This window comes from Macaca nemestrina, chromosome 5 (assembly GCF_043159975.1).
Source record: "Macaca nemestrina isolate mMacNem1 chromosome 5, mMacNem.hap1, whole genome shotgun sequence".
In the NCBI taxonomy this organism is placed as follows: domain Eukaryota; kingdom Metazoa; phylum Chordata; class Mammalia; order Primates; family Cercopithecidae; genus Macaca; species Macaca nemestrina.
In genome coordinates this window covers 2028245-2051801 of record NC_092129.1, presented here as the reverse complement: position 1 = coordinate 2051801, position 23557 = coordinate 2028245, and the positions used below count along the sequence as shown (strand labels likewise).

Genomic DNA, 23557 nt, shown 5'->3' with positions numbered 1-23557 from the left:
AAGAGAAGGAATTAATAGACATAATAGGCAGGGAAGAAGTCTAATTAGCTTCATTCACAAATGACATGATCTTATACTTAGAAAAACCTAAAAACTCCACCAAAAAACTCTTAGAACTGATAAATTCAGTAAAGTTGCAGGATACAAAATCAACTTTAAAAAATCAGTAGTATTTATATACACCAACAGCAAACAATCTTAACAAGAAATCAAGAAAGCAATCCCATTACAATAGCTACAAAGAATATTAAATGCCTAGGAATCAATTTATCCAATGTAGTGAAAGATCTAATAAGGAAAAATATAAAACAATGATGAAAGAAACTGAAGAGGACATTTTAAAATGGAAAGATATTCCACGCTCATGGATTGGGAGAATTAATATTGTTAAAATAATTCTACCCAAAGTAACTTACAGATTCAATGCAATTCCTATTAAAATTCCAGTGAAATTCTTCACAGAAATAAGAAAACATTTTCTAATATTTATATAGACTCACAAAAGACTCCAAATAGCCAATGTCATCCTGAGCAAAAAGAACAAAGCTGAAGGTAAGGTGTCACACTCACCTGACTTCAAAATATCCTCCAAATTTATAGTAACCAAATCAGCATTGAACTGGCATAAAAATAGGCACATAGAGCAATGAAACAGAATAGAGACGCGGATATAAATCCAAATATTTATAGCCAACTCATTTTTGACAAAGGCAGCAAAAAGTTACAATGAAGAAAGGAGAGTCTCTTCAATAAATGATGCTGGGAGAACTGAATAACCATATTCAGAAGAATGAAACTGGACCTCTATCCCTCCTCATATATAAAAATCAAATAAAAATGGATTAAAGACTTAAATCCAAGACCTGAATCTATGAAACTACTAGAAGAATACATTGGGCAACTGCTCAAGGATTTTGGTCTGGGCAAAGATTTTTTTGTGTAAAATCGCAAAAGCACAGGCAACCAAAGCAAAAATAGACAAATGGAATGACATCAAGGTAGAAAGCTTTTGTACAGTAAGTGAAACATTAAGTGAAGAGACAACCCAGAGGATGGGAGAAAATACTTGCAAATTATCTATCTGACAAGGGATTAATAACCAGAATATATAAGAAGCTGAAGCAGCACAATAGTAAAAAAAATTAAATCCAATTTTTAAAAATCTGAATAGATGTTTCTCAAAAGAAGACATACAAGTAGCTAATAGGTATATGAAAACATGCTCAATATCACTAATCAACAGATAAATGTACATTAAAACCACAATGAGATATCATTTCACCCCAGTTACAATGCTTTTATCAAAAAGACAAGGAATAACATATGTTGGCAAGGATGTAGAAAAAGAGGAACCCTAATACACTGTTGTTGAGAATATAAATTGGCACAGCCACTATGGAAAATTGTATGGAGGTTCCTCAAAAAAAAATTATAAACAGAACTACCATATAGATGATGCAGCCATCCACTACTGGGTATATATCTAAATCAGTATGTCAAAGAGATATGTGCACTCTCATGTTTATTACAGAACTGTTCACAATAGCCAAAATATAGAATCGATATAAATGTCCATCAGTGGATGAATAGGTAAAGAAAATGTGGTATATATACACAATGGACTATTTAAAGCAAATGTGGTATAGATACACAATGGAATATTGTTCAGCCATAAACAAAGAATGCAATCCTGCCACTTGCAGCAACATAGATGGAATGGAAGCCATTCAGTGAAACAAGCCAGACACAAAAACATAAATACTACATATTCCCCCTCATATGTGGAGGCTAAAAAGAAGTGGATCTCATGAAGACAGACAGAGAATAGAGTGGTGGTTACTAGAGGCTGAGAAGGGCAGGAGAATGATGAGAAATCAATTAACGGGCACAAGTGTACCACTGCATGGAAGAAATAAGACCTAGTGCTGGACAGGGCAGTAAGGTGGCTATCATTTACAATAATCCATTATGTGCAAATGGATCAGAGGCCTAAATATCAGAGCTAAAGCTATAAAACTCTTGGAACATAGGAGTAAATTTTCATGATCTTGGCTTTAGCAAATGATTCTTTGATGTGACATCTAAAATAAGCATCCGAGGCCAGGCACGGTGGCTCACACCTCTAATCCCAGCACTTTGGGAGGCAGAGGTAGGTGAATCATTTGAGGTCAGGAGTTCAAGACTAGCCTGGCCAACATGGTGAAACCCCACCCCTACTAAAAATACAAAAATTAGCCACGCCTGGTGGTGGGCGCCCATAGTCCCAGCTACTCGGGAGGCTGAGGCAGGAGAATTGCTTGAACCCGGGAGGCAGAGGTTGCAGTGAGCTGAGATTGCGCCACTGTACTCCAGCCTGGGTGACAGAGCAAGACTCTGTCTCAAAACAATAAATAAAAATAAAATAGGATAAAATAAGTATCCAAAAAAATAAATGAAATTAAAATTTTGCTTACTAAAAGATATAAGGAAAATGAAAAAATCCACAGAATGAAAGAAAATAGTTGCCAGTTATATATTTGATATGAGTTGAATATATATTCTTCAGAATAAATAAAGAACTATTAAAGCTAAAAATTAAATGTCAAATAACCCAATTTTAAAATGGGCAAATAATTTGAATAGACATTTCTCCAAAGAAGATATGCGGATAGCCAAGAAACATATGAAAAGATATTCAACATCATTAATTATTATGGAAATGCAAATCAAACCTTGAGGTGCCACTCTGCATGAATAGTTATACTTTAAATGGAAAGTAAGTGTTGGCAAAGATGTAGAGAAACTGGAACCCTTATACATGGCTAGTGGGAATGTAAAATAATGTAGCCACTGGTATAAAAGTTTAGCAATTCTTCGAACAGTTAAACATAGAATTGCCATACGACCCGGAAATTCCACTGCTAGATATAGACAAATAATCGAAAAGATATTTTTACACAAAAACTTGTAAATAAATCTTCACAACAGCATTATTCACTATAGCCAGAAAGTGGAAACAACTCCAAAATACTACAACAGATAAATGGATAAACTGTGGTATATCCATATGATGGAATTTTTTCAGCCATAAAAATGAAGTACTAATACACGATATAACACAAACCTTGAGAACATTAGGCTGCGTAAAAGAAGTCAGACACAAAAGGCCACATATTGTAAGATGTCACTTAAATGAAATACTTAGAAATCCATAGAAACAGAAATTAGACCAGTGGTTTCTAGACGATTCAGAAGTGGGGAATTGGGACTGCCTGCTAATAGGTACAGGGTTTCTTTTCAGGGTGACGGAAGTGTCCCAGAATTAGACAGTGGTAATGGCTGCACAACATATGAATACATTCAAACCAAGGAAACGGCACAGTTAAAAATGATGAATTTTAAGTCATGTAAATTATATCCTAATAAAAATATCTAATAGAAATACATAATAAAATATTTACAGATGAAATGCTATTTGAGATTTACTTCAAAATAATTTTGTAATGGGGCTGGGGCAGATGAAAAGGGATTGGCTGGGTGTTACTGGTTTAAGCTGGTGATAGGAGCATATATTAAAATGTGTACAATAAATTTTGTAAAACGTCAGCTAAGTAAAAGATTTTTAAAAGGACATTGAGAAATATTTATGGTAAAGCTACATAACCAAAATTGATAGACTGTTTTTGAAATGAAAAACAATGTTAAGAAATAGACCAAATAATACCTAAAATTTGTCATATGACAAATTTGGCATTTCAAATTAGTAAGGAAGAAATGATTCCTAACTGGGTACCTCACTAATCTTTAGAGAGAAAAATGGGTAATAGCCTTACACAATACCATACACGCAAATATAATCCACAAGGATTAAGTTCCAAATAAAATTTAAAATATGTAAGAATAGGCCAGGCGTGGTGGCTCACGCCTGTAATCCCAACACTTTGGGAGGCCGAGGCGGGTGGATCACGAGGTCAGGAGATCGAGACCATGGTAAAACCCCGTCTCTACTAAAAATACAAAAAATTAGCTGGGTGTGGTGATGGGTGCCTGTAGTCCCAGCTACTTGGGAGGCTAAGGTAGGAGAATGGCGTGAACCTGGGAGGTGGAGCTTGCAGTGAGTCGAGATTGTGCCACTGCACTCTAGCCTGGGCGACAGAGCAAGACTCTGTCTCAAACACACACACACACACACACACACACACACACATATATATGTAAGTAAGAACAAATTACATAAATGTGCAATGTAAAGTTAGAAACATATTAATAAATATGTTATATAGGGAAAAGTTCTTCTACATCTAATAATAAAAATAGATCTGAGGACTTTTTACAATATGACCAACTGAAAAATTATTTTCATAACATATGGAAAGGCATTACTGAAAAAAAGAGTATTTCAATGAAAAAATTCACTTAAACAGAGAATAAACAAAAAATGAAATACAAATGCCCAGTATACTAAATATGATTCCATTTTTTGCTGCCTAACAACTGAAACCCTTTCTGATCCAGAGAAGTCCCTACTCTGGGTTTTTCAGGCAGGAAGTGAGTGGCTCCATCCATAAGAAGGGGAAATATAGGTCACTTTCTCTCCTAGGCCCATCCAGCCTGGGCAAACAACTGTGACTTGTGTTAACAAACATCTTTAAAATAATATGTATATTTTTTGAGACAGAGTTTTGCTTTGTCACCCAGGCTGGAGTGTAGTGGCACAATCTTGGCTCACTGCAACCTCTGCCTGTCATGTTGAAGAGATTCTTGTGCCTCGACCTCCCAAATAGCTGGGATTACAGGCATGGGCCAACAGGCCTGGCTAATTTTTGTATTTTCAGTAGAGACGGGGTTTCACCATGTTGGCCAGGTGGGTCTTGAACTCCTGGCCTCAAGTGACCTGCCCGCTTCAGCCTCCCAAAGTGTTGGGATTACAGGTGTGAGCCATTGCACCTGGCCTAAAATAATTTTTATTGTTTGATGTAGACAGATAGTTTGCTCACACTCTATTAGAAGATACACATGTTGGCCCAAACTTTTTGGAGAAAAATTGGCAATATGTATCAAAAGCTATTAAACAGTGAAGACACTGACTCAGCAGTTACACTGCTAAAGAGTATTAAGAGAAAATACTCACCCTAATATAAAAATGTGTTTACAGAGATGCTTATCATAGTGTGGTATATATTTGTAACATAAATTGGAAGCTACCTGAACGTACACTAGAACATGAATCAGATAAATTATGGTGCACCCACATAAAAGAATTATATGCAACCATCAAAACTAAATAGGTGAAAAATCAGGTTAATAGTATTTGCACTAGAATCTCATTTTACTGTGTGTGTGTGCATATATGTGTAAAGAGACACATACACACCCACACATTCAGGGAGAGAATGAAGTTTACATGCTACCATGTTAACAGTGGTAAGTTACCTCTGTGGGGTGGGGCAGCTAATGCTAATAAGCTATTGTGTTTTTTCTCTTCATTTGTTCCCTTTGTTTTGTCTATTTATAGTTTCTATTTTCCAAAATATGTTGTCCCTTTAAAAAGTAAGAAAACATTTAGAAATAATATTTCTGAAGTTAAAAAATAATTACACCAACATATTATTTTTCTGTATCTGCATCTTACATTTCCAATAAAATAAATGCATATTCTACAAAGACTCTACTAAGAATAGAGGGTTTTTTAAATGGCCAAACTGCACTCATTAAATCAGAGTTATGCTTCACTTTTTAATCAACTCTAGCTTGTCTTTCAGTAAATAACTGAAATAAACATGTTTTGGACAGGCTCATTCAAATGGACCACCATTTAAAATATCTGTTAGAATACTATAAGCACAAATACTTCAAAATTTGCATAAGCTTTTACATTGTGGGGTTTTATATATTACATTGTATCTTTTCCCTTGGTATTATTTAATTGTTTACTTTAAGGTCATTTATCTTTGAATGAAAAAAAAAATAGTTGCCATATTTTTGTAATTCACAAACTTCATTAGCACCGTGCCATAACTAGAAATAATAGAATTAGATGTGTAATAGGAATCCTATGTGTTGAGTATAACTAAAATGCTGCAACCTATTTAAAGACTAATTTTTCAAGTTGGGTTTATAAATCATTTACAAAGAAATTGAGCAGAACTAAAATTACAGTCCAACTGTCACATTCCTGCGATGTGACCACAATGTGCTCGGGCTGGAAGCCACGGCAATGAGTGTTTGCAGAGCCGAAAGCTCTGCCAGACCATCAGGAACAAATATCTTCCACTGGCCAGATACTGGATCAACAACCATTAAATATAATATGAACCATCTTCCATGGCCATAGCTCAAAAGCTATGAACACAAACAGTTGCAAATATGTCATTGGAAACTCAGGTACCCTCACACTGATTGGTCCATGCACTGCACAAATTGCCTCCATTCTAGCTCAAGAGAAACCCCCATGACCTTTCAAAAAAGAGATGAAAACAAGTCCTCAGTGACTAATTTTAGAGACCTGCCTTTTTTCTTATCCCTCCTTTGGTAAGTTTCTTGTTCTATGTATCAACATTTACAAATGCTGCTCTGTTTTCCGCAAGCTGCACACACGAGGGCCTCCCGACCTCTGCTCCTCAGTATGCGTGACTGTGTACGTTTTAGGAGGAGACATAAATGGCCTCAACTGTATGAAAGCATAACACAGCCTTTGGGATGATTCTGTGGTTTCACTGGCTCACCCACGTTATGTGGGAGGCTACAGTGCATGGAGGCGACCAATGTTTATGGCTGGTATAATGCAGCACTGCCCAGCAGCAGCTCAGCCTTCTTGAGGCCGGTGCCTCTCTACCCTCCCTCACTCACAGAGCATCGAACCTCTCCCTTCTGTAAACTCAATGAAAATAATGCATCCATTACCAAAGGCTAAATTCTAAATTTAACAAGAGGCATAGGTCTAAATTCTGTGATTAGAGATTACATTTCTAAGAATCATCGTAAACTTTCCTAACATTCATGCATGCACATCTCATGTCTGAGATGCATCCATGTCCTTCCTCATGTTAAAAAGCTGATGTCTGGTCAGATCTCAGCCTCCCAAACACAGCAGTGACTTTGTATCAAATTCTACCGTTTCTGCCACAGCACCTAGCGCTGCCTGACATGTTGCCTGTGTTTTTCACTAGATTAAGGTCTATGAAAACAGAATCTTGGTCAGCCCTGTTCACCTGTTTTCATGGCACTCATTAAATATTTGTTGAATGAATGGACATATGGATTACATTTTGTACATAAAAATACACCCTCTTGATGTTAGCATTTCAATAAGTGAATTGATGCTGGTTTTCTTGTTTTCTTAGGTCCAGAGTTAGGAAGCAAGGAGCTTTTCTAGAATTAAGAATGACATTGAATCTTCATTTTTTTTTTTTTTTTTTACTGGACTTCATTCATGTTGATTATTTCCTTAAACCAGTGAAGATTACTGCCTTTCGAAACTAAAGACAATTATATCTTAATCCCATGGACATTGGGGAGCAAACACTGCTTCCAATCCATCTGAGGAACGGAAACATTTGGATAAGAGAAAGACAATTCAGTAACTTGTCAAATACTTCCTGGCAGACAGCAGATGTGCAACAGACTCCTGCAGAACACAGTTTGTTTCCCAGAAGCACCCAAGCATCCAGCTCGCTGAGTGTTCTCTGCTCTACCTATGGTCTGCAAATGACATGAAATCACAGCAGGTGCACAGGGCAGGTGAGGAGAATTCTGTAACATTAAACAGTTTTTTTGTTTTGTTTTGTTTTGTTTTTGAGATGGAGTTTCACTCATTTGCCCAGGCTGGAGTGCAGCAGCGCGATCTCAGCTCACTGCAACTTCCACCTTCTGGTTTCAAGCGATTTTCCTGCCTCAGCCTCCCAAGTAGCTGGGATTACAGGCGCCCACCACCATGCCCGGCTAATTTTTGTATTTTTAGTAGAGATGGGGTTTCAGCATGTTGGCGAGGTTGGTCTCAAACTCCTGACCTTGTGATCTGCCCGTCTCGGCCTTTATTCTCCATATAGCTCTGTCTCTGGATGTAACCAGTGTGATGTGTTAATTACTACTCTTTACTGTGGCAAAGACAGACCTTGAAGATTCTATTTTAATTTTCTTTCTTTCCCAATAAAAATATCTTTAAAGTCTTAAATAAACTAAAACATTTCCACTTTATTTAAAGTTTGGATACAACAAATTGTATACTTATCATTGTACATTTTAAATTTTAATAAAAGTGAAAAGTTTTGAATAATTATTTGAAGACATATAACCTTCAATTTTTTTATTTCTTACCTTTTTAAAACTTATATTTTATCACGGAAAAACATTTCACATTTTTATACTTCACATAATTCCCTTATTTTTTAATACTTGGAGTCACTGAGAATGAGTACAAGATGAGACGTTAACAGAAATAGAAAATACTAAAAATGGGAATCAGAAAAAAAATCAAAATAGAAAATCTCAAAGAAGTTTACTTCATTTATTTTTAATTGCATAAAAGAAAGCAGACATGAATTTTACCAAAGTCCATAACAAATTATTGAATAAAGATCTAATATTGAGTAGAAAAATTCCTTTCATCAAATCCATAACGTGAACAGAGCAGAGGGAATTGCCTCAACTTCCTATTTATTATTATTAAAAAATGAGAAACACATTGCCAATCTTTTAGCAGAACACCCACAAATGCACAATGAAAATTACATTCAATTGTCTTTGAAGTTCTGTTTACTTTAGCCATAAAAATGAAATTTTGTTCACTTTAGTCAAAAATATGCAAATAAACTTTGCGTATTTTTCAATTTTTATGTGACATAGGTGTATTTGTAAATGGGTAGATGCGTATATTTGTTGTTGGGTAAAACATGTTCTTTTCATAGTTGGTTAACCGAAATAACAATTGTAACCTCTGGCTTCTGGCAGTCCCTTAATCTAGACCCCAAAGACAGGAAAATATAAAATTAAAAAAAAAAAAAAAAAAAAAAAGATGCTTCAGATGAAGTTACACCTAGAAAGGGAATTATCCCTGGGCCTGTATCACTGGGAGGTCTCCTGACTATTGATAGCAATCCAGCACCTATTTTTGAGCACCTACAGTTTAGGGCAAAAATAAAAACATACATATGTGTGTGTGTCAGACTCTGGAGATGTAGAGGTCTCAAGAGACCAAAGTCTAGAGGGGAAACAGGAAAGTGAATTACAGGTCTATGAAAGAGCTGAACAGAAAAGCCTGACACCTGCTCAGAGGAAGACAGGCTCCCAGAGAACACATGTGTTAGACAGAGCTTCAAGGGCAGATGAGGATTGGCAAAGGAGGTAGCGGAGCTCAGGGTTTCCAAAGAAGAAAGCACAGGACACAGGCACAGCTGTGTGAGAGAGCATGGCACGGAAGGAGGGAGACAGCCCACATGGTTGGAGCAAATGGCTTTGCAGGAAAATGGGGGGGTGAGGTGAGAAGGATTGTGTGCTGTGTGCTAGACAGAAATGAGTCTTATATCCCATGTCCAGGAGTGACTGGGGACTCCTGAAACTTTTTTGTATGGAAATAACAAAAGCAACTAAATAGGAAATAGTGGAGAATGTATTTCTTGAGAAAGATCCATCGGAAAGGAATGCCTAGTTGGAATCTCAGAAGTTCCCTAAAGACGGCAGGAGTAAGGTTTTAGGCACCCTCCTTTAATAGGTCATCCATTCCCTGTGCTCTGCAGTGATGAGCATGTGCTTCACCCCAAAACTCTCAAGGAAGGTGACAATCCCACAAGCAACCATGCATCACCAGCTGGTAATGGTTCTCAAGAAGGTAAGCCTGTGTGTGTGTGTGTGTATGTGTGCACGTGTATGCACACATGTGCCTGTGTGCATGTGTGTTCTGCCTAATTGCCCTGACTAGAACATCCAGTACAATGATGAACAGAAGTGGTGAGAATGAACATCCTTGTTTTTCCTCATCTTGGGGAAAGCACCCAGCCTTTCACCATTAAGACTGACGGTAGTCACAGGGTTCACAGGTGGCTTTATTAGTTGAGGAAGCCCCCTTCCATTTGCTGCTGTTGCTGTTGTTGAGTGTTTGTACCATGGCTGGGTGTTAAATTTTGTCAAATCATTTTCCTGTGCATGTTGATATGATTGTGTGGTTTTGTTTTGCTGATGTGATGCATTGCATGAGCTAATTTGCATTTGTTAAACCAACCTTGCATTCTGGGGATGAATCCCACTTGCTGATGGTGTGTAATCCTTTTCATAGATTGCTAGATTTTATTTGCTAGTAATTTGTTGGAGATTTTTGTATTTCTATTCACAGAAAATATTGATCTTAGTTTTCTAATTTTTTGATGTTTTTAATCTGGTTTTGGAATCAGGGTAATACTCATCTCACAGAGTGATGTATTCCCTCCTCTTCTATATATTGTAAGAGTTTGTGAAGAATTAGTATTAATTCCCCTTTAAGTGTCTGGTAGGCATAACAGTGAAGCCATCTTATCCTTGGCTTTTCTTTGTGGGAAGTTCTTTTTTTATTACTAAGTTAATCTCTTTACTTGTTATAGATCTAGTTCAATGTTCTACTTATTCTTGAGTCAATTTCAATAACTCATGTCTTTCTAGGAATTTGTCCATTTAATCTAAGTTATCTAATTTATTGTAATATAGTAGTTAAAATATTCATTTATAATTTTTAAAATCTCTATAAAGTTGGTGGTAATGGTCTCTCTTTCATTCCTGATTTTAGTAATTTGAGTCTTGTCTCTTTTTTCTTGGTCAGCTCTAGCTCTTATTCTTTGCTTCCCTGCTTTAGGAATTTCATATATTCAATATCTGGATATAATAATTTGTTAGCTAGGTAAAACATGAACTTATTTATACTAAAGAACATATTAGTATGAAAAATACCTATGAATATTAAATTCTTCTGTGAATTATTTAAGGTATAATTTTACAAAAAAAAACTTGTCTAGAAAATAAAATGCCAAATCATTCAAAGGCAAAATTCTAATACTACAATGCTACCATGGCATAGTGTGAAAACAGCACCAATCCAGGACTCAAGAAGACCTCTATGATACTAGCTCTGCTATGAACAAGCACGTAATTTCCAATTAGTCACCTATTTTCTTTTGGCTAAAAATGGAATCAGGTGGTCTTTAGGTTCCATCTGGTATGAAGATGCTATCGTTGTTCGATACCTAACAGTAGAGTAAACAACTACATTCACATCAGTGTCAGAGCACCTAAGGAACATCAGATAAAAATCTATTTGGATCCAAATAATAAATACAGCTCGCCTGACATGCCAGGGCCGATTTTCCCTTTCCATGGTTTTCTTTAAGATTCAAAACTGTATTAGCTTTTCTTGGATCTGACAGTTAAAAGGTATTGGAGTCACACAGGAATACCATGAAGGATTTCAAACTCAAATTCAGCAACAAGGAAAAAAATAGGTTAATCTATCAGAAGTCCTTTTTTCTTTCTTTTTTTAATAATCTAACATAAATCATGAAAATCCAAAGGCAAAATTAAAAGGCAATAAAATAAGTTCCAGTAGTTCACCTTATCCTGGGAAATGAGGCTTACTAACTTGCCCAGATGTACTTAATGCAGCTTAAAACGACCATGTCATTTAACTTAACCATGTGCATCTGCCTGTCCAAGACCACCCGGCTCAGGAAAGCTCTGCTTTCATAAAGTATGTGGACCACAGAACTTGGTAAGTCAGACAAGAGCAACAAAGGAGGTTCAAGATGAAGGTTAGAGAGTGCAGGTTTCTCACCAGATTTGTACACACTGTAAATGACAAACAAGAGCAATTATTGTGTAGCTCTGACACCCAGTGTATTCACTTCAGAGTAATGTTTCCAGCAGAAAATACCAGGGCTAATCCATAGTTCCAGACTTTGTCTCCATTAAATCCAATACTGTTCCCACATACTTTAATTTAAAGGAATTAAAACCAATAACTACACACAAGGCTGAGAGATCACTTTACAGAAGCAAATCCAGAAGTTGCCAGCATGCCTGTAAGATTTCATCTCTGGAAAGCATTAAATTATCCTCTGTGCCAACAGCAAAAACAGGCTCAAAAGGAATAAAAATGAAGTACTGGGCTAATAGTTCAAAAAAGCATGAGGCTTTCTGTGGTTTATAACTTGAGGACTTTTTCCTTTTAAGATTCCCTTCAGGTAGAACTTTTAAAAAAAAATCATAAGCCTTATATCAAGACCACACCTGACATGAGCCTTGCATAACAGCAAGGACACCCCACTTTTCTCAAGTTCAGTCCATGTGCATCACCAGAGCTACACTTTCACTCCACCAGCTACAGCAGAGTCATTAAATATTTGCAAGGGAGCATTCTCCAAATTAGATCTATTATTTTTATGAACCTCAATTCTAACAAATGCCATGATAATCCTAGGTTTATTTGTAGATATCTGGATCTCCCATTTAAAGTGCAGAACTAATGAAACTAGTCTTATTCTGACACAGATTGCTTAAAAAAAAAAACTACAAAAGAAAACCTGGCTCTGCCAACCCTGGAACAAATGTGTGATCATGCTCACTCACACAACCAATATTCACCAAATGCTCTTGAAACCAAGCAGTGCTCGAGGCTTTGGGATTAGGCCGCTGGGCTCACAAAAGTGATCAGATGTCAAGTCAGACACAAACCAGAAATCTCACCTAGGACCCAGCTTTTCCAATCATTAGAGGGATACAGCCACCAAGAGGCACAAGAAAAGCAGGAAGAAGTTAAGACATCCTGTGTGGGTCTCCACGTCTTCCCTTCCCTCTTAGTCTCTGGGTAAGGTACATGGTTTAGTTCAGGTTAGAGAGTGCAGGTTTCTCACCAGATTTGTACACACTGTAAATGATAAACAAGAGCAATTATTGTTTAGCTTGTGAAAGGTGGGATATCCATTCTTGAGAGTGATCTTATGGGAGGAGTCCACCCATTTGCTTTGCTTCCATGTTATTGAACTATATCCCATGTTTGGAAGTTTCAGAGAGATCGATTTTCGCTCAGTGTGACAAAGCACTTTCTACAGATTAAATGACATAAGAGTACAGGCTGTTGAAAAGAAGTTTCATGCTACTCTAAGCAGACTGAAGGATCTAGGGATATAGGTTATGAAACATCTCCATTTAATACTTCAAATAGCTGTCTGGTTCTCTAGAGAGCCACAACTCATGGATCCATAGATCACAGATTTATTTACCATGCAATCCTAACCCAGAGACATCCTGCTAAAACCAGCACATAGATAAGGGCCCTTTTCACAGCAAACATCATGGCTCTCTTTACCAGGGGGCCCATTATCCTCACATAAGAGACGCATGTAGGTCACCTGTCTTCTTTCTTTTTCTTCAAGTGCCCCCTAGTATTCCTAGTGGTTGAGAGGGAGGAATCGCAGGTCAGCTGCCTCCCAGACAGTAAACAATACAGGTAAGATCTCTCTTCTTATGTAGCTTGTGCTCTTGAGGGAGGAGCATCCAATAAGGAAATGTACGAATAGACAAGACAATGGTTGAGATTTGTGTGCTGCAATGAACACAGGATAGGGTGATGTGATAGGGAATGAGTAAGACAGCTGCTTTAAATTGGGTGATCAAAGAAGGTCTCTCTGAAGATGTGATTTGGGACCTGAGATCTGAAAGACAAGAAGTCATTCGTGAGAAAATCTCTGCAAAACCATCCTAGTCAGGAAGACTAGCACATGCCGAACTCCCAAAGTGGAAGAGCTTGGTGTAAAACAGAAACGATCGAGAAGCAGAAAACTTGCCTGTAATGTTGGAGAGTATTGGATGGGGGAGAGTGGATAGAGGGTGGAATGTGAGCAAGGATCAGATGACGGGAGGTCACTGATGTGATGGGCGTGGGCTTCAATCTTATTCTGGGTAGAATGAACCACCATGGGGGTAGTGCCAGAAGAATCACTTGATCTGACCTGTGTCTTAGGCTATCTGGCTGTGGGTGTAGAAGAGGCAGTAGTGGACATATGGGGAAGCTGGAGTATTCTGAAGCAGCCCAGCTGTTAAGAGACGGCAGTCTGGACAAAAACCAGGGGAAATGGCAAGAAACAGAAGGGTTTGGGTTATATATTAAAGTAATGACCAGGAGTGTGAAAATCATATCTCAATAAAGTTGTTTAAAAACATATGGCCAAGAGTCCCTGATTTTTGTAGATATCACTATATATTGAAGCATTTACAGACAAAATGATGGGATGCCAAAGATTTTCTTCAAAACAAATTGGGTGTGTACGTGTGGTGGGGGTGGGGAGAGATGGAGCAAGATAAGCCATGAGCTGACAACTGGGGCAGCTAGGCTAGCCACAGTTGGGTGTGTGGAAATTCATTAACATTGAATATATGTTTAAAATTTCCATAGTAAAATGTTTAAAATTGAACATTAAGTCTGGCAGAATCCTGATGGTCACAGGGTGGTGAAACACATTGTGTGTAGTTTAGTCAATCACTAACCTTACACGCATTCTCTGTAACAACTCCAAGTGATCCTTTAGTCTGCTTAGGGTAGCATGAAACTTCTTTTCAACAGCCTGTACTCTTATGTCATTTAATCTGTAGAAAGTGCTTTGTCACTCTGAGTGAAAATCAATCTCTCTGAAACTTCCAACCATGGGACATGGTTCAATAACATGGAAGCAAAGCAAATGGGTGGACTCCTCCCACAAGATCACTCTTAAGAATGGATATTCCACCTTTCACAAGCTAAAATGCTGATTCTTTAAGTCACTCTTGAAACCAAAAGTAGATATTTTCCTTAGAAATAGTTATTTTCCTACTCTTCCTCTCCTTTTCTTCATTCCAGGAAAACTCATCTCCCTCTAGGACCTCGCAATGTCAGTTAAGGTCTCTCTTTTCACGGGTTTATTCACAGAGGCCTGCAACATAGCCAAGCCTCCACATACTGGAATACACACACACACACACTCTACACACACATATATATGTGTGTATATGTATACACTAACCATATGCAGTAATATCAAGAGTTTTTGTTCTTCAGTACACATAGTAAATGACATACTCCCATGATACAATCCTACCAAATACACACATCACAGACTACCAAATAAATGTGTAGGCCATAGTTCCTTGCACTCACCCTGTTCTATCTTAATGAAGGAAACATAGCTCAGCATAAGAAAGACTTTATTTTGAAGACAAATTTGAATCTCCTCTAATTTATTAGAATGAGTTGACATTCTAGTCCCTTATCATTAATAAGCAATAGCTTAGGGTGTAATTCACAACTGGATGGGACACACACTGTCCTTTCGTGGTTTACATGCCCTCCATTTTGTACTAATGGTGTACAAAGCTTTGGAGTTGTTTCCATGGCACAGCCCCCTGGTCTTCTGACAGCCTCATCAGAGTGTCCCAGTTCCTTCTGTCCACTGCCTATAAGAACTGGACCTCCAACATCCTTCATCGAGGGATCTCCCCCATCACACCAGCCCACTGGGTAGCAACTTGGCCGTCACTTGTCCACAGTTAATCGGACGAAGGATAGGCAACTGACCCAGCCATAATATTCCATTTCATGTTGACAGGATATTCCAGATAAAGCTCTGGCAGTTAGCCATCTCTGTCAGTGTTTCATTTTGCCTGCTGCCCCAAATACTTCGCTTCCTTCTTGCTCTGCGAATCATGTTAGACATCCACCACCATTCCTTACTTAAAAAAAAAAAAGTTTCAAATACCACAATTCACATCTGAATCTAAGTGTAGGGAAAAGAAAGAGAGATCAGACTGTTACTGTGTCTACGTAGAAAGGAAAGACATAAGAAATTCCATTTTGATCTGTACCTTGAACAACTGCTTTGCTGAGATGCTGTTAATTTGTAAGTTTGCCCCAACTTTGAGCTCACAAAAACATATGTTGTATGGAATCAAGGTTTAAGGGATCTCGGGCTGTGCAGGATGTGCCTTGTTAACAAAATGTTTACAAGCAGTATGCTTGGTAAAAGTCATCGCCATTCTCTAGTCTCAGTCAACCAGGGGCACAATGCACTGCGAAAAGCCGCAGGGACCTCTGTCCTGGAAAGCCGGGTATTGTCCAAGGTTTCTCCCCATGTGACAGTCTGAAATATGGCCTCGTGGGACAAGAAAGACGTGATCATTCCCCAGTCCGATACCCAGGAAGGGTCTGTGCTGAGGTGGATTAGTAAAGAGGAAAGCCTCTTGCAGCTGAGATACAGGAAGGCCACTGTCTCCTGCCTGCCCCTGGGAACTGAATGTCTCGGTATAAAACCCGATTGTACATTTGTTCAGTTCTGAGACAGGAGAAAAACTGCCCTATGGCGGGAGGCGAGACATGTTGGCAGCAATGCTGCCTTGTTATTCTTTACTCCACTGAGATGTTTGGGCGGAGAGAAACATAAATCTGGCCTATGTACACATCCAGGCATAGTACCTCCCCTTGAGCTTACTTATGACATAGATTCTTTTGCTCACATGTTTTCTCGCTGACCTTCTCCTTATTATCACCCTGCTCTCCTACCGCATTCCTCTTGCTGAGATAATGAAAACAATAATCAATAAAAACTGAGGGAACTCAGAGACCGGTGCTGGTGCAGGTCCTTGGTATGCTAAGCGCCGGTCTCCTGGGCCCACTTTTCTTTCTCTATGCTTTGACTCTGTGTCTTCTTTCTTTTCTCAGTTTCTCATCCCACCCGATTAGAAATACCCACAGGTGTGGAAGGGTTGGCCACCCCTTCATCTAAGCAGTTCAGAGAACTTATACTCCAAATCAACAGTCTTTCTTCCCAGCCCTCCCCACTCACAAGCCCGTTCCAAAGAGGCAATGTCAGCGCTAAGACTGACCGTGATGGGTGCGGTTCCTGATCAAAACCAGTTTGTGTCCTGTCCGTAGGTGGGGGTGAAAAAATTTTAAAAACCCAGCTTGTGTCTGTTGGCTCCCTCCTGTGAAAGAAGAGAGGTTACCTCAGCCACAATAACCCCTTTGGACTTCGCATTCCCAGGGCTATACAATGATATTATGATACTTACTATTTTCTTCTGTTAACCTACATAGACTCCTCTCTCTCTGAAAAATGAGTCCATCAGCAATGCTACCTCCCAACAGCAAGCCTACCCACCTCTCTTCTCACATCTTTTAACCAAATTTTAAATGGCCATAGCTGTTAACACATAGGTGGTTTTCTACAGCTACAACCAGGTTTTCTATCCTTTCCTATGGATGGTATAAAGAAATTCAAAATCAATAATCAGCATTGTATTTCTTTTGCTTATGTAAAATTATTCATCATGCAGTCAAGAACATGCTAGGGTGACTCTTCTTTCCCTATGGCCCCTAGAATGACTATTTAGGTAACATAAGCAAAATATTCCTCACACCCAACTGAAATGCACTCTTGCCCCATGCCATATAACTTGCTTACTATCACGATGCTTAAAATTACATTGATTTCTTTCACATTTAGATCATATATTCTTTGTTTACTTAAACTAATTTATTTCTGTCATATCTTGAAGATTTTCTGTCTTCTCAGTATTGTTCTTATTGAATAGAATCTCTCTTTTTTTTTTTTTTTTTTGAGAGGGAGTCTGGCTGTGTCGCCCAGGCTGGAGTGCAGTGGCAGGATCTTGGCTCACTGCAACCTCTGCCTCCTGGGTTCAAGCAATTCTCCTGCCTCAGCCTCCTGAGCAGCTGGGATTACAGGTGCGCGTCAACATGCCCAGCTAAATTTTGCATTTTTAGTAGAGACAAGGTTTCACCGTTTTTTGGTCAGTCTTGTCTCGAACTCCTGACCTCATGATCCTCCCACCTGGGCCTCCCAAAGTGCTGGTATTACAGGCATGAGCCATCGCGCCCAGCCTGAATAGAATCTTTTACCCTGAGATCATCCCAAAATTTTCTGTCCACCTGCATGATCCTGCGCCTGGTATTTTCTAACCCTGAGACATAGCTGAGGCCTGAGATTTCCCTCCATCGCTCTCCTGGGTTAGATTAGTTATTTCCTGGATTCCGTGCCTTCTCTCTTCTCAGAACCCTCATTTTATTGGTGTGTCTGCTCAAGTAATCTCTCCAGGGGAAGTGCTTTGGACATGAATACCATTTCTCTGCATCACTGAAGAAAACTTTATTCTAGCCTTCACTTTCATTGATTCTTTGCTATCTAAAATAAGCCTCCCTCAGAATTTACAATAAAGTACAAGGCGAACAAGGAAAAGCAGACTCAAATAAAAATGTAATAAGGACCATTAAGGAAAGGCAAGAAAAAAAAAAAAACCAAAAAACCCTAAAATAGAAAAGAGGTTAAAAAGACATAAACAGGGCAAGGCAAACAATAAAATGAATGACAGGCAAAGAAGAAATAACATACATAAAACCAGAGTCCCTGAAGAAAGTAAAAATAAACAGTAGAACAAACCAATATTTAAAACTATAAGAAAAATTTCCGGATTCATAAAAAAGGATACAGATCTATATCCGGACCCACAGCGACCTACTCTGAGCTGGGTATCAGTGAAACAATAAGACTTCACTGAGAATTCTCTACGGGGATGGACGAGCTGCAGAGGAATGTGAATGCGTCAAGCACAGCACACGGCACAGGGCAGCACCACTGTCAGACACGTCAGTAAGAAACCGTGTGCTGAGATTGCAGAACCAGCCAGCTGGCCTTCAGGCATGAGGCCATAGAGAAACAGCTTTAACACGCAGGAACTTGGGTGGTCTCTAACCACCAACTCTTTCTGAGGGATCTAATAGAAGAAAAGCTGGGTCTAACGGAGAGACGACTAGAAAACTTTCAGCAAAAGGACTGATGGTCCCGGTAACCCCTATGAGTTGCAACCACAAGCAAATCTGACAAAAAGAAAAGAAAAAAGTACTTAATGAATTTTATACTCTATCCAAGAAGTAGGCATAAGTTAAGCAAAATATCTTGAGACCTAAAAATTCTAATGTTGCTGGGCACGGTGGCTCAAGCCTGTAATCCCAGCACTTTGGGAGGCCAGATCACGAGGTCAGGAGATCGAGACCATTCTGGCTAACATGGTGAAACCCCGTCTCTACTAAAAAATACAAAAAACTAGCCAGGCGTGGTGGCGGGCGCCTGTAGTCCCAGCTACTCGGGAGGCTGAGGCAGGAGAATGGTGTGAACCCGGGAGGCGGAGCTTGCAGTGAGCCGAGATCACGCCACTGCACTCCCGCCTGGACGACAGAGCAAGACTCCCTCTCAAAAAAAAAAAATTCTAATATAATACATAATGATGATAAATCTTAACATGTCAGTTAATAAAGATTAATTATTTTCTGAATGAATGACTATTTCTAGGTTTTTTCCTCCTCCAGACAAATAGGGAACACAATTTTATATTAAGGGAACAACTTCAGGATTTCTGAAGACAAACTGTTGTTACATAGGTCCACTGTTCCTCCTTCAAAACTTTTCATAGGAAAGGGGTGTAGATTTTAGATATTTGCATAAATCCTGAGGATGACACTTGCAAACCGTACTGTCTCATACAGCTCATAATTTATTTTTAAAGGTGAGTTTAAGGAGGTAAAAATGTATATGCAAAAATGCCAAATTTTATCAATGAATCATCAAATGGGTAGTTAAAAGTTTAACAATAAATAGGATATTTATGTCATTTTGAAGTATCTAGCCAAAAACCACTTATTAATTTTATAGAGAAAAATAATTGACTTTATAATAGGGAAATCTGATCAGCAGTATCTGAGCCAGTTATTAAATTAAACATACTAATTGGAACAAGCCAACATCATTTACTGATGAAACTCATTGGAACAAGCCAACATCATTTAACGACTGATGAAAGAAAAGTACAGTTTTGTTTCTGTGGCATTCCTGCCCCCCAAAAAATCTAATTATAAGACAATATCAAAAATGTCAAATGAGGAAAATTTTACAAAGGAATTGACCTGTACTTTTTAAAAATGTCAAGGTCAAGAAAGACAGAAAGGCTTAGAATATATTCCAAGAGACCAAGACAAAATAACTAAATGAAACGCATCATCCTGAAGAGGAAAAAGAGTGACAAAGCATTTTTAAATGTTAAAATTGTAAGTGAACTGTAGAGTAGATAAACAGGTAATAGTCTTGTATTAATGTTACATTTCCTGACTTTGGTAACTGTCCTCTATTACGTAAGGGGATGTTCTAGGTCTTAGGGAATGCATACTAAAGTGTTTAGGCATAAAGGGAATCATATTTCAACCAACTCTCAAGCAGTTTGGAAACTAAATTTATAATATACACAATCTAATAAAAATCTTATGCAAGCCATATGTATGATCTTAAATTTTCCAGTAGCCATATTTTAAATAATTTAATTTTGATATTTGAGTTAATGCATTAAATGAAAATATTTCAATACATAATCAAGATAAAAATTATTATTGAGCAAACATATCTTTTGTACTCCGGCTTCAAAATCTCATGTGTATTTTAGACTTACAGAGCATCTCAGCATGGACTAACCAGAGTGAAGGTGCTAATCAGCTACATGTAAGAAGAATGAGAAGGAAGGAATATGAACAAATAATAAATCAATAAGAAAATGGGACATGTGTAAATAAAATAATTATTTAATCTGGGTAAAATATATATAGTATTTTACATATTATTTTTATATCTTTTCTATCAGTTTCAAATAATATCAAAATTTTTTTAAAAGTTAAGCAAAAAATGATAAGAAAAGGCAATGAACAACCTGACACCAATAAATTTGAATACTCAGCAAATAGGCAAAGTTCTAGAGAAATGTCTTACCAAACTGAGTACAAGGAACTATTTAAAGCCAGAATAATCCCATCATAGGACAACAGTTCTTAAACATTTTGGTCTTAATATCCCCTTCATACTCTTAAAAATTATTGAGATTTCAAAGGGCTTTTACTCATGTGGGTAATTTCTACCAATATTTAGCAAATTAGAAATTAAAAATGAAAAGTTTTAAAAATATGTATTTATTAATTTATTTAAATTCATAATAACAAATCCATTGCCTTTTAACAGAACTTATTTTATATGGTAATTATATTTTCCTAAACAAAAACAAATTGGTGAGATGAATGCCATGTGGTTTTATATTTTTTCAGCATTCAGTCTGTTGCAATCTGTTGTTTGGGTTGAAGACATGGGGTTGGGAAAGGAAGAAGTATTTTTAATACTCATTTCAGATAATTGTGAATAATTCTTTTTTAATACTACTTCAAAACGTGATGAGTGTATATTTCCTAAAGGTTATGTGAGTTGTGAAACTTGAAATCTTGTCAATAAATTGTTTGCATTTTGAAGCATTAAAATCTATTGGTCTATCTTCCAGTTTGAATAGATTTTCACCAATGTATGATTTTGTAACAACATGCATTAATCACCTAGAAAACATCAGTTCACTGAGTCGTGCAGATTTCAAATATTGACATATTACGTTACACAATATCAAAATATCACAGTTGATCACATCAGCAAGCTAAAGAAGAAAAATTATATGGTAACAATTGTTGCAGAAAAGTATTTGGAAAAGGCAACATATATTTAATATAAGCTCAGCAATTCAGGAAGAGAGGAACATTGCCTTGATAAACAGCATCAAGAAAACACAACTAACATCACATAATGGTGATGACTGGATGCTTTCCCCTGAGTTTGGGGATGATGAAAAGATGTCTGCTCTCACACTCTCAGTCCACATAGTGCTCTAGGGTATAGCGACTGAGATAGGCAAGAGCAGGGCAGATTTGGGGGAGGAAATAAACTGTCCTTATTTGCAGAGGACATGCTTATTTACAGAGAAAATCCCAAGACATTTATTTAAAAAAAAAAAACTCTTAGAACTAATGAGTAAATTCATCAAAGTTGCAGGATATAATATCATCACATAAAATCAGTCTCACTTCTTTTCCTTTTTTTTTTTTTTTGTTTGAGATGGAGTCTCGCTCTGTCACCCAGGCTGGAGTGTGGTGGCGCGATCTCAGCTCACTGCAACCTCCGCCTCCCAGGTTCAAGCGATCCTCTTACCTCAGTCTTCCGAGTAGCTGGGGCCACAGGCACCACCACGCCCAGCTAATTTTTGTATTTTTAGTAGAGATGGGGTTTCGCCATGTTGGCCAAGCTGGTCTCAAATACCTGGCCTCAAGTGATCCAACTGCTTTGGCCTCCCAAAGTGCTGGGATTACAGGTGTGAGCCACTGCACCCAGCCCAAATCAGTCTCATTTCTATATCCTAAAAATGATCATGTGGAAACCAACTTTTAAAACACAGTATTATTTACAATCATTCTAAAGAAAATTATATACCTAGTTATAACTTTTTTAAAAAGTCTGTAATATATGCCTGCTGACAATTACAAAATGTTGACAAAAGAAATCAAATATCAAAATAAATGGAAATACAAACCATGTTCCATGTACTGGAAGACTCAACATAGTAAAAATGTAAATTCTCCCCCAGATTTATCTATAGGGTTAATGAAATTTTAACCAAAATCCCAAAAAGAATTTTTGTAGACACAGACAAGCTTATTCTAATATTTATCTGGAATGGCACAGTACTAAAATAGCTAAAACTTGACAAACAAGAATAAAATGAGAGGAATTACTCTACCTCACAGTATAGCTTACTTTACGGCCACACTAATCAAGACAGTATGGTACTGGTGAAGAGACAAAGACACAGAGCAATGAAACAGGATAGAGAATGAAGAAACAGACCCACACAAATATGCCCAACCGATATTTGATAAAGGTACAAAATAAATTATAAAACTTTTAGAAAAACACATAATAAAACATCCATGGGATCTAGGGTTAGGCAGAGTTCTTATATTTTGCACCAAAGAAGAATCTATACAAGGAAAAGTTGACCAATTATACCTCATCCAGCCGGGCCTGGTGGCTCACCCCTGTAATCCTAGCACTTTGGGAGGCTGAAGCAGGTGGATCACTTGAGCCCAGGAGTTTGAGGTGATGAGACCCCATCTCTACGTAAAAATACAAAAATTAGTACAGCGTGGTGGTGCCTATAGTCCCAGCTACTCAGGAGGCTAAGGTCAGAGGATCACTTGAGCCGGGAGGCAGAGACTGCAGTGAGCTGAGATTGCGCCACCGTGCTCCAGCCTTGGTGACAGAGTGAGACCCTGTCTCCAAAAAAATAAAAATAAAAAACTTCTGCTCTGTGAAAGACCTGTTAAGAGGATAAAAAGGTGAAAAGGTAAGTTACAGAATTGGAGAAAACATTTTCAAGCTAGACATCTGACAAAACACTAGTATTTAGACTACATACTATATATATATATACACACACACACACATATATATATAAATTTTATGATACATAGTAAATATATATATACATATATATACACACATAAATATATATATATATATATATATATATATATATATATATATATATATATATATAAAACATGACTCTCAAAACTCAACAGGAAAACAACAAACAGTTCAATTAGAAAAAGGGAAGAAAAAAAGAAAAAGGGTAAGAGATACGAACAGATATTCTGTAAGCCACCAAG

The 23557-nt window shown here is 37.6% G+C and overlaps 1 protein-coding gene, 1 long non-coding RNA gene and 1 pseudogene across 18 annotated transcripts in view; 2 read left to right on the top strand and 1 right to left on the bottom strand.

The window, feature by feature from the left end:
* Positions 1-7397, top strand: part of LOC139363255 (uncharacterized) — a 54581-nt gene extending 47184 nt beyond the window's left edge. The window contains exon 3 of the long non-coding RNA XR_011623224.1: positions 7323-7397. This is a non-coding gene — a long non-coding RNA (uncharacterized lncRNA). The remainder of the gene's footprint in view (positions 1-7322) is intronic.
* Positions 1-23557, bottom strand: part of LOC105487638 (WD repeat domain 27) — a 304221-nt gene that overhangs the window by 123286 nt on the left and 157378 nt on the right. The window contains exon 25 of one of the 17 annotated variants that reach the window (XM_071096156.1): positions 13656-23002. The exons of the other annotated variants lie outside the window; for them this stretch is intronic. Within the exon in view, the coding sequence (XP_070952257.1) occupies positions 22919-23002 (84 nt within the window). The 3' untranslated portion in view covers positions 13656-22918. Of the gene's footprint in view, positions 1-13655; positions 23003-23557 lie in introns of those variants that run through there. 17 annotated transcript variants of the gene reach the window in all.
* Positions 15964-16573, top strand: LOC139363525 (uncharacterized; annotated as a pseudogene).